Source organism: Eucalyptus grandis, chromosome 10 (assembly GCF_016545825.1).
Source record: "Eucalyptus grandis isolate ANBG69807.140 chromosome 10, ASM1654582v1, whole genome shotgun sequence".
Classification (NCBI taxonomy): domain Eukaryota; kingdom Viridiplantae; phylum Streptophyta; class Magnoliopsida; order Myrtales; family Myrtaceae; genus Eucalyptus; species Eucalyptus grandis.
In genome coordinates, this window is record NC_052621.1 from 33,713,124 (window position 1) to 33,727,285 (window position 14,162).

General features: G+C 38.8%; 2 protein-coding genes across 2 annotated transcripts; both read right to left on the bottom strand.

Annotated features, from left to right (window-relative positions):
- Positions 1-1,636: 1,636 nt before the first annotated feature.
- On the bottom strand, positions 1,637-7,183 carry LOC104424077 (probable LRR receptor-like serine/threonine-protein kinase At4g29180). Its single transcript, XM_039303259.1, has 13 exons — positions 7,064-7,183; positions 5,963-6,488; positions 5,267-5,739; positions 5,043-5,178; positions 4,753-4,824; positions 4,489-4,560; positions 4,319-4,399; positions 3,901-4,076; positions 3,207-3,448; positions 2,987-3,113; positions 2,655-2,717; positions 2,369-2,558; positions 1,637-2,240 (listed from the first exon to the last, which is right to left on the bottom strand). The coding sequence occupies exons 1-13, from the start codon at positions 7,140-7,142 to the stop codon at positions 1,823-1,825; spliced, it is 2,655 nt and encodes an 884-aa protein (XP_039159193.1). The 5' UTR covers positions 7,143-7,183; the 3' UTR covers positions 1,637-1,822.
- Positions 7,184-11,593: 4,410 nt separating this feature from the next.
- Positions 11,594-13,748, bottom strand: LOC104423056 (receptor-like protein kinase At3g21340). The gene is made up of 6 exons (XM_039303520.1): positions 13,694-13,748; positions 13,218-13,402; positions 13,003-13,129; positions 12,841-12,900; positions 12,523-12,760; positions 11,594-12,300 (listed from the first exon to the last, which is right to left on the bottom strand). The coding sequence occupies exons 2-6, from the start codon at positions 13,398-13,400 to the stop codon at positions 11,931-11,933; spliced, it is 978 nt and encodes a 325-aa protein (XP_039159454.1). The 5' UTR covers positions 13,401-13,402; positions 13,694-13,748; the 3' UTR covers positions 11,594-11,930.
- Positions 13,749-14,162: the final 414 nt, after the last annotated feature.

Sequence of the window (14,162 nt, forward strand, 5' to 3'; positions counted from 1 at the left end):
TTAGTAAGGCAATAGACCATGCCTTAGAATTGATCGATTCAGCCACATCGCCAATGTTTCTAAGCTTCCATTATTTGACCAACGCTGATAATACACTTTCATACGTCAGATTCATTTTGTTTTTAAACAGAAAAGTCCATCGTACGTAAGCAAATTTCGGCATCATGAGATATCTCAATTATGTTTACCATCGTTCCTAAGATACGAATTGAGCCCAAATACAGAAAGATGCCCTTGATAGTATATGAGATTGAGCATAAGTCGTGTCGTGTGATTAATCCACACACCAATATTTATGAATTAGAATGAATTCTAGCTTTGAGGGTTCAATTTGGGGGTCTTTAAAATACGTAGAATAGGGGAAAATTGTCCATAAAGTTGTAAACCTATTGTACGGCAATTAATTCGGTCATAAGCCTTTCAATTATATCAATTTAATCATAAATCTGTTGATGATTTGCCAATTTAGTCCTAAACTTTATAATTGCACCATTTTAATCCTTAACAATTTTATGATTTGTTAATTTAGTCCTAAATCTTTTAATAATTTGTCAATTTAGTCATTCTAGCCAATTATCCAAATAATAAGTTTATGACTAAACTGACAAATTTAAAAAAGATTTAGGACCAAATTGAAACAATCGAAAGTTTTAACACTAAATTGGCAAATTGTCGAAATTAGCATAATTGAAAGGGTTAGGATTAAATGGGATGATGAATACTAGGCTTAAGACTTTTTGGACAATTAACCCCATAGAATAGTATGTGTCCCTATAATTTATAGATGTATCAGTCCAAAACTTATGGATTATATACTAAAATTATGTGATATCGTAAACAAAAACCGTTTACTCAATATATATTATTGGGGTTGACATCATCAATATTCACGTTTATAAATCCTAATGTCTTGGTCAATTTTTTTTCCCCTGTTTTTCTTATGATAATGGCAAACACTTAAATACAAGTGTGATCATTGTTATTATTACTTAGTGCTAATATTGACCAGCAAAATATGGCGCAATTTGCATTAGTCGATATTGGTCAATTTGAGTCCTCGTCAGATTGATTGCAACTTTTTTGTGAAGATAACGCTTATGGCAAGTAATTGTCATGACCTTGACTCAGACAAGTCCCATGAAAGAGAACTGCAAAGTTTCTTCAATTATTTTACAAGTTTAAAGCCTGTGCACCATAAATGGTAAGTCGCTGCCGACAGATTGATTTCTGACTTAATCAGCTAAAGGAACAGATTGTTGGTTTAAGTCGACACCCGCGTACTTAGTTGCTAGCAACTGATGTCGACAGACATCTTGCTGAAATTTCTTAGCACCGAGAAGTTTTCAAGAATCGATTTAAGACTCTCAAGAAGTCACGATTGACAGAAGATGAAACATAAAGCTTAAAGGATGGAGCTGTTTCTATGGATGTTCGAGCGAAACCCAGGACTTAGGTGGTTGTGGTTCTCAAAGATCGTCAAACGATGACTTCGGTCCGTAATACAAATAGTTTGACAATGAAAGAAATACATAGTTCCTTTCATTCATTGTACAGGGTTCACATGGATAACTGAGCAAGGCTGCCTTTCAACATCTGAATAACTGCACGGTTTGTAAGCTTACAAAGATGGGCAAAGTGAATTGAACTCGACATTCATTCATTATAATTCTAAGGTAGAAAAGCAACAACCCCAACACACAACAATATGACAATTTAAAGTCACAAGCTCAGACTTTGTACAGAAGTTTTCAATCTATACGACCCAATAATCAACAACTTACACAAGAACGCTGAACGTGATAACCTTACATACCAAGTGCAGTTAACGAGCATTTGGTGCAATATCAAGCTCAATTGAGGTCATCTCAAAAGACTCACTTCTTCTCTTACTATTTCCCATTCTTTGGCTTCTCCCTGACCCAATCTCTACCGTCAAGCATTCTTTTAGTTCTGACAGAACACGGTTCATGTCCGGCCTTTGAACAGCTGTCGTCGGCACACATGACATGGCTATTTCAACCGCTTTCCATGCAGAACTGATGTTGAATTGGCCATTTAACCTCGGGTCGACAATGCTTTGGATGTCCCCTCTTTCTATAAGTGGAGTTACCCAGCGAAGTATGTGCATGCTGCCCTCTGGACTTCTTATAATGGCGGGGTGGCCAGTGATTAACTCGAATAAAACTATCCCAAAACTGTATACATCGCTCTTCTTGCTCAAGTTTCCAGATGTATGAAACCTAAGGATTCAAAAGGAATTGTTTCTTTGATTAGTAAAATAATAGCCGAAACTGTCTTTTAGAAAGTACCTATATATGTGTATCCAACATAAACATGCACAAATAAAATGTTATTTTGAGTCACTTACTCCGGATCAAGATAACCAAGCGTTCCTGCTGGGCGAGTCGAAATATGAGAATCATGCTCTGTTACAAATGCCTTCGATAATCCAAAATCAGCAATCTTCGCTTGCATGTTTTCGTTTAGTAAAATATTGGGCGTCTTTAAATCTCTATGGACAACGGGAGGTTTACAGCCATTATGCAGGTACTCTAACCCTGCACCACCAACCAAAAAGAAAACTTAATGAATTTTATTGTGTAGCTTAACTTGTGGAAATGTGAACAAAGATTTCATCAATCTACTTTATGTACCTTGAGCTGCATCGATTGCGATTTTTAGTCTCTCGCTCCAACTCAAAACACTAGGGTTGTGTGCTGCTTGAAAGTAGAGAAATAAGGAGTATTCCAATCATGAAATATGTAAAAGCTTGTTCACTGTTGTCCTCATTCGCTGAGAAAGTTAATTTCATCTCCATAATGCTATTAATAAATTTGTAACATGACCGATTAATGGAAAAGCCTAAACTATCAAAGAACAGTGTTGAGATCAAATATATTTGGACACACGTCTTTGCTGTCACATTGGGAGAGTCTAACAGATGTTTTATCTGTTTAGAATTTGTAAATGGAAATATCAGACAAACCTGACAAATGTTGCCGAACATTTCCATTGGACATGAATTCGTAAATCAGTGCCATGTTTTCAAATTCTTCGCAATATCCGATAAGTGAAACTAGATTTCTGTGGTGAACGACCATCAAGAGTTGTGCCTGCACATCAAGGTATCAGAGCTTGCTATTAGTTGAACATCCAAAAAACCAATAACATGCAACATCGATTCTAGTTACACTAATGTCTCAAACCTCAGCGTGAAATTCCTTGTAGCCTTGCTTTGATGATCGAGATAACATTTTTACCGCGACTTGAATGCCATCATCAAGTCTGCCAAAGTAGACTTTCCCAAATCCTCCCTCTCCAATTACTGTTCTAAAGTTATCTGTAATTCTTGTAACCTCAGTGGATGTAAAAGGTCGATTTTTTGACAACTTTAATGTCCCAGTATATCCTTCGCTAGAGTTGGTAGTTGTAGTAATAGTAGTAACGTCTGGAGAAATTAAAAGGAAATTATATAATCTCAACAGCAGCGGATCATGATTTTCAGTTTGACATCACATGCCTTCACTACGAAAAGAACCTTTTTGAAAAAGTATGTAATGACTTATTATAAGGAGAGACCGAGTCATGAAAAATGAAATTTGAAAGAGCGAAGCTAGTTACCTCAACGAAAGGAAGTATTTACGCCTTTATCTATCTGAGATGTAGATACGCATTGATGCAATTATGATATTATTAACAGAGAACGTGTGCACAGTTTTTTAACATTGAACAGTGGAGCATAGAAGCATGATTATCATGTTCACTTTTTCTGGGCCCAATTGTTGCCATTAGCAATTGGACCGGTTAACCAGTTTGGGGTTCAAAACATGACCCGGACTGACAAAATCCCATGTAAGAACTTTGGATTTTTCTTGCACATGCAATACGCAAGAGTGTTACCTTGGATTTGTCTTCTTTTGATTATCCACAACACTGCAAGAGCTCCCAATGAAACCAAGACCAGAATGGCTGCAACTGATGCAATGATTGGGGCAACAGAGATGCCCTTTTTCTTTGGCTGCACATTGCTGGTCTGACAATTGTCTGATTGGCAAAGATTTGGATTTCCATCTAAGCTGTCGAAAAACGTCAGCAGCACTTGTCAATGCCGAAAGATTAGCGCATGAATTCATGGATATCCCGCCCTCTATATATGTAATACATGCATAAGTTGATCAAACATAAAATGAAATACCGAGTACCACTTTCATCTTTTGCATTCTTCAAAGTGAGAACAAACGTAGAAAGAAGAAGCAGATCGTATAGATAATAATAAGTGATTAAATGCGGAGTTACGATAGTGTGGCAATGAGCGAACCTTAATAGCAACGATCCATCTGCCTTCTTCTTCAACAGAGTTTGAGGAACAGAGCCATTCATGTTGTTTCCACTTAAATTCCTGCAAGTATTCATGATTAGAAGTTGATGGCCATTTACTCAAGCTAGCTAACCACACATGATAGTTCCATCAAAAGCTCAGTGACTCACAGAACTTTCAAGCTCGGCATTTGAGCTAAAAAGTCTGGCACGGACCCAGTTAATGAATTGTTGGATAAATCCCTGAAATTAAGCCAAAAAACTACTAAGAAACTTCATATGCATATACTTGTTGAAATGCATAAAATGGGATATTGTAGATAATGAACAACATGCTAGTGGCAAAGAAGTCAGTCGCTTTTTTTGGGCTTAGTGTTCTCCATTCTCTCTCTGCAAATTAAGTAAACAATATGAAGAAAAACTGCTAATGCATACAGGGATACAACTGCTGTCAAATTGGAGATTGATGTAGCTATCGGTCCTTTCAGTCCACTGGAGCTCAGGTTCCTGCACATTCTCAGCTAACTGTATAAGAATAAAATCCCACCGGTTCACATTTTCTATAAGGAAGGCGTTCATATGGTGACTTGATATTGAAATCATTTCCTCAGTCGCATGACATATTACCAACCTGTACTATAGTTGTTGTTGAGAAAACTTATCTTTTGTGACTTGTGGTTCGTATGCAGCATGTTTTCAGAGAAAATATGTAGTCGTGGACTTACAATGAGATGATTCTTGGAGAACTATCATAGCTACAATTCAGTCCACTCCATGTGTACTGTGTAGGAATGCATGGATCACCCTGCCAGCTAGCTCTGATCACCCCATATGTTTTCTTGACGTCATACATGGCATTAACTAAACCACCACATAAATAGCTAAATCATAAGGAAATCAAAGATTATCGAAACAAAAAAATTAAGTGGGAGCATAGATATAAATATACAGTCATCAAGAAAAGTCGGTGAATTTGGGAGCTGTGCCATAGTGAAAAACTCGACGGCATTGAGGAGCGGTGGCAGACTAGAGCGGGCCGTCGCACTAATAGTCAAGTTCAAATTATGTCCACTTATGGGCAATGAGGCTACGGTCACTGGCTTTAGGTTCTCGAGCATGACAGTTTCCACGAATTTGTCTTGTACATATATGGCGAATTCTCTGAATTGACCCTTTTCCAATTGCAATTCCACAAAGTGGAAGTATATATACCAGACAGTGGTGGAGTTCTCCGAGGTCCAAAACAGACTCAGAGGATCAGTGACATTTTGTACTTGTGTGGCGGTCATCAAAACTTCAGGCGGAACTTTATAGGCATCATTGCTTGTACTTGTCTCGATGGTCGTCGCGTTGCTAACGGACGACCAACCTCCACTATAAGTCTTATTGTTCCAGATGCGATCATATACATCTTGCGGATGCCTATTAGTGCCGAAGCCAGTCAAATAATCATAGTAGTAAGTGCAAGATGATGAACAAGCCGACACAAATCAGTTTGTAATTGACGGCATGTTTTCTATTGTCCATGCAGTTGCACAATGTAAAAATGCATGATTCGTAAGATGTAAATACGCTAACTTGTCATTTACCGACTGATGAATGTGGTCAATGTCCAAAATTGAAGGGCAATAACAAAGAAAATCACCTGTATGTGCTTAGGCTCCCCAAATTATATTTCCAGTTGGTTACAAGTGCACCGGAATTGATTTGGTAAGTCGAGTTATCCAGCAACCGCAACTCCAGAGCTGATATAAATGGAACTCCCGAGCCGATATTCACCAAGCAAAGTTGTATGTAATCTCTTGGAGGAGTGTAAATAATCTCTTTGTATATCCAAGACGAAGAGTTCATGGTGATCCAATAGTTAACATCAATATGGAGGTCAAATGCTGGGGTTTGATCTTTGCCATCATAATTACCATACCAAAATGAAGCCCTGACCAAATACGTGCTGCCCTTTCCTTCATCTGGCATTAATGTATAACAATTCCTTTTTCCACTAGGGAAGATCCGGAGATTCTTTGATTGTAGTTGGTTGTTTTGGTAGATGACCTGGGTAGACACCTGCACGTTTGTTCCGGAATCTACATATCCCGCATCGGCCTTGTAGTATATGTTGAGCTGGTCATCATGGTAATCATTAGGTGCTCCGCAATCGATGCTTATGAAACCTAAATCGAGGGGAAACCAGAGATTGTCACTTGCTTTTCACTACGCATCACGAATTCGAAATTTAAACAGTACTATAAATTTCTTGATGCTTTGCGATGTCCCTTAAACTTTTTTATTTGACTTCTTTAGAACAGTATCGACTAGACATGTTCAAGATTTGGCTTGATAATTGTTACTTAAGAAGAAGTTTTGATGGTTATTCCGATGATAAAATCGTCCACGAAAAGCTTGAAAACAGAGACGTCATCTGCAAAAATAACGTAAGCTAGAGGATGATGCATTGCTAACTCTGCAATAATTAGGAGAATCTGGAAATGTTTCGTGGAGACTCTTGAACAGGCTTAACTTTGCTAAATTCCTAAGTCGGAGTACAAGATACTACCTAATTACCCAGTGCTCGATTTTTATATCAAATTTTAGTGTCACTGTTTTTTTCACTTACGCTTGAAAGGTTGATCAGTAACGAGAAGAAAGATAGACATTGAATCATCACTGTGCCTATTTCTAGAATCCCATTTTATGATGCCTCGACTCTTCACGATTCAATCATCAGGGAGAGAGAGAGGGAGGGAACCTGGATTTTGTTGGCCGCGGGCAATGACTGCTAGAGCTAGACAACCAATCAAGACATGCAGCATCTTCAAGATCTTCATGGTACATCAAACCTCTCTTCACATTGGTTTCTCCATTCTAGTGAGGAAAGGAGAGCTCTGCCATTTCAAGGCGAAGAAGAAGAAAATCAACGTCTTCAAGCTTCATAAGAATATATTAGTACTTCAATGAGGGCACGTTCATGGACCAGACGTGCACTTGTAAATTAGTAGAGGGGGAGTGATTTCTCCACCAATGGTCAACTCAGTTATAGAGAATAGAAGTTAGGAACTAACAAATAAAGAATCAGGAATTTCATTCGACGAAGTAGATTAATTGATTATCACCTTTTGGACAGGCAAGAAGCTCGCAGCTGGAGCCGATGCCTACCAACTAATTGAGCGATTAGAGTACAAAGTCAACTCGGATAATGCATATTAAACGACGACAACTGCATAATTCTGAAGAATCCCTCATTCTACTAAGAATGTCCCAGCTGTGTCATGACAAGGACATGCCTTATGTTCCTAACAAACTCTAGGAGGCGCCGAATTCAGACAAATCAGAACAAGGAAATTCGCAGACAAGATTATAATAATTGAGATGTCCTTAACCTAACGCGTATAGATCAATTAGAAGAGATATCACTTCTATTGCCTTTTCGAGTGTCTCAAGTACTCGTTAGGATTTAGCTGAGGGCTAACATCGTTCCAGGCTTAGTTTGACTTGATCCATTCCATCAAAGATTGTGAAAAGATTTGAGGCCGCCACGGAGGGGTGAAAAAAGTTGATGTAATTCCCATTATTATCATGGACAAAAGCCACAAAAAATCCCAAATTATGCCCATTGTGACATATTTACCTTAAATTTTTTTTTTTGTGACATGAAAAATCATAAACTTATACATGTATGACACATTTACCGTTCGTTAAGGTTCCGTCAATTAACATAGTTAAAACTCTGTCTACGTAGATGCTAGAAAGCATGTCACTCACGTGACTTAAGTGAAATAAATATGATATTATTTTAGCTAAAAAATCATGTTATAGACTCTTAATAAATGGTAAATGTGTTACATAAGTATAAATTTGGGGTTTTTTATGTCACGCAAATTTTTTTAGGATAAATGTGTCACTGTGAGTATATCACAAAAAAAAAAAAGTTTAAGATAAATGTGTCATGATGGACATAGTTTGGAGTTTGTTGTGGCTTTTTTTCTATCATCATTGACTTCTATATATTGACACATAAATTTTGGCTAAGTTTATGGTTAAATTTCATAAAAAATTAGGGATTAATTCACCCTAACAAAAAAGGATCTTCACATCATATGGGCACTATTATTACTTTCATCAACTAATTTTTTTTTTTTTTTAATTTCCATTATTTTTACTGCATTTTGGATAGATAAAAATATTTTTTAAAAACATTAAATTATTTTTTTTTTAAAGAGAGCTGCCGAGGGCTGAAGGGCTGGGCCTTTGCCCCAGCCCCCTTTCCTCTCCTTTCCCCATTCGGGCCGAGGCCCAATCTCGCCCAGCTACCCCGGCCCGGCCTGGCCTTCTCTGCCCTCTCTTCTCCTCTCCTTCCTTCAGCCACCGTGTACGCTGTGTGAGCAGAGCAGGAGCAGGAGAAGGCGGCGATGGAGGCGACCGGTAATGTGACGCCGGTCGGCACGCCAAGGACCCGGCGGCCAAAGCGCCTCCCGGTCGCTCTTCGGTGAGAGAGAATTTTTTTTGGGTGGCGGGGAGCGGGGTGGGGGTGTGAGCGGTGAGAGAAAGCCAAGTGAGAAATTGAGAGTGAGCGAACGTCCTACGGCGACGAGTACGGCCAGGGGCTCGCCGGCGTTCGTCCTCCCCCTTTCCTAACCGACCTACGGTGGGCGGTGCTTCGTCTCCCATCGTTCTTTTCGTATTATAATATTGGGGCAAATTTCGAATTTTAAAGTATTTTTAAACAAATATAGTAGTGTATATGGAAAATTTTCGAAATTAAATTAATTTTTACATGTCTACAAATGTCTCCACTGATTCGAAGGGTTAATTCCAAAAAAGCACCAACTTTAGGTCGAGGGACAAATCTGGCCCGAACTTTTTTTTGTCTCGTAAAAAAGCACAAACTTTAGGTCAAGTGACAAATCTGGCCCGGACTTTTTTTGTCACATAAAAAAGCATCAACTTTAGGTCGAGTGACAATTTTGGCCCGTTTTTTTTTTTTTTTGAAAAAAAATCACCAACTTTCACTTAATCTTAAATCTAGCCCCCTTAACTTAAATTCATTGATTGTTTTTATCAATAAATCCATGTGCACTTACTTTGGCTAACACCATTAATTGTCTTCTTGTTTGAGCTACAGCTGTGTCATCTCACAAGTAAAAAAAAATCTATAGATTGAATTTCTCTAGCTATACTTTATCGTTTTGTCGTAATATGAAGCTGTAGATCACCGCCTGTCAAGAGAAATCACATATGAGATCCACCAATCTCACAGCTAGAATATTTTCTCCTGAAATAAGGTTAACTTCAAATAGAAAGTTAATGGTAGGGGTTAGATTTTGGATAGGAGCGAAAGTTTGTGATTGTTTATGAGACCAAAAAAAAAAAAAAAAAAAAAAAAAAATTGGGGCCAGAATTGTCACTTAACCTAGAGTTGGTGCTTTTTCGAGACAAAAAGTTTGGGCCAGATTTGTCCCTCGACCTAAAGTTTGTGCTTTTTATGAGACAAAAAAAGTTTTGGCTGGATTTGTCCATCAACCTAAAGTTGATGCTTTTTTATGGAATTAGCCCCTGATTCGAATGCTAAATTAGTCCATGATTACGATAAAAATTGCTGGAAAGTGAGTTTCGGAGGTTCTGGTATTAGTGTGGAAATAAATTCAAACTCTTAAGGATTTGCAAAATTCAATTTTTGGACCACTTCATGAGATTTTTATTTTTATTTTTTTTTATATGTTCTTGGAAACTATATGGTATCTTACTAACTTGTAAACATTTTTTAGCTCTTTGGTCATGAGACAAAAGCGTCCGTTCTGCTGATGATCTGCAAAACCAGTCTGGGTTTCAAAACATGACCTGGACTGACAAAATCCCATGTAAGAACTTTTGATTTTTCTTGCACATGCAATACGCAAGAGAGTTACCTTGGTTTGTCTTCTTTTGATTGTCCACAATACTTCAAGAGCTCCCAATGAAATCAAGACCAGAACGGCCGCAACTGATGCAATGATTGGGGCAACAGAGATGCCCTTTTTCTTTGGCTGCACATTGCGGCCGAAGCCTTCTCGGCCTATAAATAGGAGTCTTCGGCGAGAGAGAATGGGACGGGGGAGACAGAGGAGATCGAAGGGGTGAGCGGTGAGAGAAAGCCGAGTGAGAAATTGGGCGTCCTCCGGCGACGAGTACGGCCAGGGGCTGACCGGCGTTCGCCCTCCCCCTTTCCGAATCAACCTACGGAGGGTGGTGCTTCGTCTCCCATCGTTCTTTGATTGCCAGGACTCGAGGTCGGTTGCCCAAGGATCTCGGCTCAGAGGCGCGCGAGGCGGTTGGACGTAGTCCGGTCTTCGAGCTCGTCCGCTGTCCGACGCCGCGAGCCGGGTAGGGACTCTGGGCCGACCGCCCCTGTTTTTGTGCCCACGCCCTGTTTCGGGCTTGCCAGACCGGGCTGCCGTGGATTGATTCGTGCAGAGAGAAAGAGATTAAAAATAAATAAATAAATAAGGGAATAAAAAGAAAATGAGAGAGGACAAAAGGCGGCCCTCTTCTCTCTGGCCATTCGGATTCGCGAACCCGGGTCGGGCTGAATCAGGCCGGCACGCGGGTCTCATCGACCCGAGTCGGTTTATATTATATTATTATTTTTAAAATATTTATAAAAATAAAAGAATCAGAAAAATCCCAGAGAATTTTTATTTTTCTAAAAAAATCAGAAAAAGCCTAAAAATAATCTTTCAGTGGTTTTTTCTTAAGATATGCGAAAATCCTCAAAAGTAAACCAAAAAAAAAAAAAAAAAGAGAAGAGAAATTGTGCTTAAGTATGCGAAAGCAAATGGATTGCTGTTTGCAAATTTCCTTTATCTCAATTATGCCCTTATGAAGCATGGATTGGAATCCCAAAGAGATTAGATACCAAAATGGTATCAGTTGATTCACAAGTGTAATTAGTCGTGCAAAAGTACAATATTTCTTCCGCTATTCTACTTGAATTTTGATTGACCCATCACAAATCAATTAATGACGACTCATGAATGAAATTAAATTGCAGGTTAAAATATTCAGATTAAAATATTCGGACTATAAGTTGTGAATCGATGGGCTTGAGAGAGCATGGGCTAAGCTTAGACTTAGCGAGCCATTAGCCAAGCGCTTGCGGAAGGGTTTGAAGAGGTCGCGACACTCTTATGGCCTTCTAAATAATAGTGTATTTGGGGGTGGGGAGAGGGAGAAAGTCCGTGTTGAGTTGTTTCACCTCTCATCTCGTGAAATGATCCTTGAGAATATATCCACCATAAAGCAATAATAACAAGCAAGACTCTAGTCTAGAGTGACCAAATCCAAATCCAACATAGATGAGTCTCCTCAAGTACATAGTTCCTCCCATGAATGACAAAAGCTGCGAATACTCATGTTTCTATCAAGGACCTATTCATAGAATAATAGAATCACTAGAGACAAGAACAACTTCTGAATATCCAAATTGACACATAAATATAAATTTGAAATATGAACCACGCTTGAGTTCAATTTTGACGGCTGCAGAAATTTGGCAACAAATTCACATGCATTAAATACCCAACACTCTTCCGAGGGAATTACTGGTTGAATGAACTCTTGAGGAGGTCCTTTCGAAAGAACTACTTGACTTTCTCATTTTGCTTCCCATCTTCTGGACTTTTTTCGGGTTCCGGTGCTGTTTTCAAACAATCCTTCAATTCTGCCAATACATGATCTATGTCAGGCCTTTGATCTCCAGTTGGTTTTGTACAAGACTCTGGGACCCGTATCGCTTTCCAAGCCGATGTGCTGTCGTATTCTCCTTTTAACTTTGGATCCATGATCTTCTGCAAATTTTTACTTTCAATAAGGGAATTCGCCCAATCAAGTATGTGCACATTTCCTTCTTGCTTCGTCATCATTGCCGGATGTCCCGTGATTAGCTCAAGGAGTATGATTCCAAGAGTGAAAACATCACTTTTCTTGTTTAAACTTTTAGTCGAATGGTACCTGCAGGACATATGAGAACACAACCGAGGATAAATTTGCCAGGTCTTAATATATTGCTTTTTGGACTCTAGAGTCATTTGTCAATGCTGAACTTTTCTTCAGTAAAGTTGTATACGCTACTTACAAGTACATGAGTCTACAATGCAATCTCAGGGAGAGCCAGATTTTCTATCCATACAAAGACTATATAGCATATTAATGAGATTAAGTTTAAGCCCTTACTCAGGGTCGAGGTAGCCAAGAGTGCCAACATCACGAGTTGATACATGAGTATCAGGGTCGAGGTAGCCAGGAGTGCTAGCACGAGTTGACACATGAGCATCAGTCTCAGCTGTAAATGTTCTTGAGAGACCAAAGTCAGATATTTTCGCTTGCATTTCTTCATTCAACAGGATGTTTGTCGCTTTTAAGTCTCTATGGATAATGGGCGGGTTGCATCCATTATGGAGATACTCCAAACCTGCAATTCTTGCAAAAGATCCATTTAATCATTCAAAAAAGGAGGGGAACAAACAACACTGGGGCATATCCTTGAAGTACCTTTTGCTACATCTACAATGATGTGAAGTCTCTGTTTCCAAGTTAAGACTGGCTTGTCCCCTATCAAATTAGCGTATTTTCTTATTATATATGAGAAAGAAACAGATATTCGCAGGTGTATTCTAGAGAAAAAAAATTATACAAGAAAACATGATAAAGTACCGTGTAAGTGCTGTTGCAAGTTTCCATTAGCCATGTATTCATAAACTAATGCCTTGTTTTTAGAGTGATCACAATATCCATGTAGAGAAACCAAGTTTCCATGGTGAACGATCATTAATTGTTTCTCCTGCAATGTCGTAAGTGTCCTTTACCACAATTTTTATTGACAATTGTTTGGAAGCAAGTCTATAAATAAGCATCTTATTGCATTGTACCTCAGCTTGAAATTCCCTGTCCCCTTGCCATGATTTTTCCGAGAGCATCTTCACTGCAACTTTGGTTCCATTCTCTAGAGTGCCAAGATATACTTTCCCAAATCCTCCTACACCAATCTCTGTTCCAAAGTTTCCAGTGATCCTTGTGATCTCACCATAATTGAAAGATCTTAATCTCACCATTCCTTCAATAAATAACCAATATATTACCAATGAGTAATAGACTCAACCTTTCGAAGATTTCCAAGTAGACTTCAATGGAACATCTCCCTAAGATAACTCCAATTGGTACTACAAAAGTCAACCTATGGGAAGTGAAAATCCAGGCAAGGATTGAAATTTTGGTACCTAGCTCTCCATATGCTAAGATACAATCACTTTGATGGTCATCAATCCTTGGGGAGCATTAGACTAATCAGAGACAATTGTATTTTCATGTAACTATGCTATGGACGAGAAGTCAAAAAATAAGTTACCTCTTATCCGTTTCCTTCTTATCAACCAAATTGTGACCAAATAGATAACTACGACTACGCCTAAAACCGATGCAACAAATGGGACCAAGATCGAGCTTTTATTCTTTGGGTAAGGACTTGCCCAGAGAAGATCGGGATTGTCGTTAAAACTGCAACAAAAGGTAAGTAGGTAAAGTTACATTTCTCGAACTGCTTTGCCCACATATTGATCACAAGTGGCCTTCTTACTTGCTTTGAATCACAACAAAACATGTTAAAATGCTCTGAGAGAGAGAGAGAGAGAGAGAGAGAGAGAGACCTCAACTCCAATCCGTTGTCCTTAACCTTACTTTTAAGAGCCTCAGGAACTGAACCATTTAGCTTGTTTCCGCTTAGATTCCTGCAAAGCATAAGTATGTATAAAGACTCATTCCCTGTCAATTCTTCAGGGCGCCACCATGGCACATTTACTTACAGATTTCTCAACTTC

What these genes read in the sequence shown, in the direction of transcription:
- LOC104423056 (XM_039303520.1), bottom strand. Translation starts at nt 13,400, where the DNA reads ATGGTGAGATTAAGATCTTTCAATTATGGTGAGATCACAAGGATCACT. An exon ending in CTTGCAACAGCACTTACACG is followed by an intron (nt 12,901 to 13,002) that starts GTACTTTATCAT and finishes CTAATTTGATAG; the next exon opens with GGGACAAGCCAGTCTTAACT. An exon ending in CATTGTAGATGTAGCAAAAG is followed by an intron (nt 12,761 to 12,840) that starts GTACTTCAAGGA and finishes CAAGAATTGCAG; the next exon opens with GTTTGGAGTATCTCCATAAT.
- LOC104424077 (XM_039303259.1), bottom strand. Translation starts at nt 7,142, where the DNA reads ATGAAGATCTTGAAGATGCTGCATGTCTTGATTGGTTGTCTAGCTCTA. An exon ending in CCGCGGCCAACAAAATCCAG is followed by an intron (nt 6,489 to 7,063) that starts GTTCCCTCCCTC and finishes CCCTCGATTTAG; the next exon opens with GTTTCATAAGCATCGATTGC. An exon ending in ATGCCGAGCTTGAAAGTTCT is followed by an intron (nt 4,400 to 4,488) that starts GTGAGTCACTGA and finishes GAATACTTGCAG; the next exon opens with GAATTTAAGTGGAAACAACA.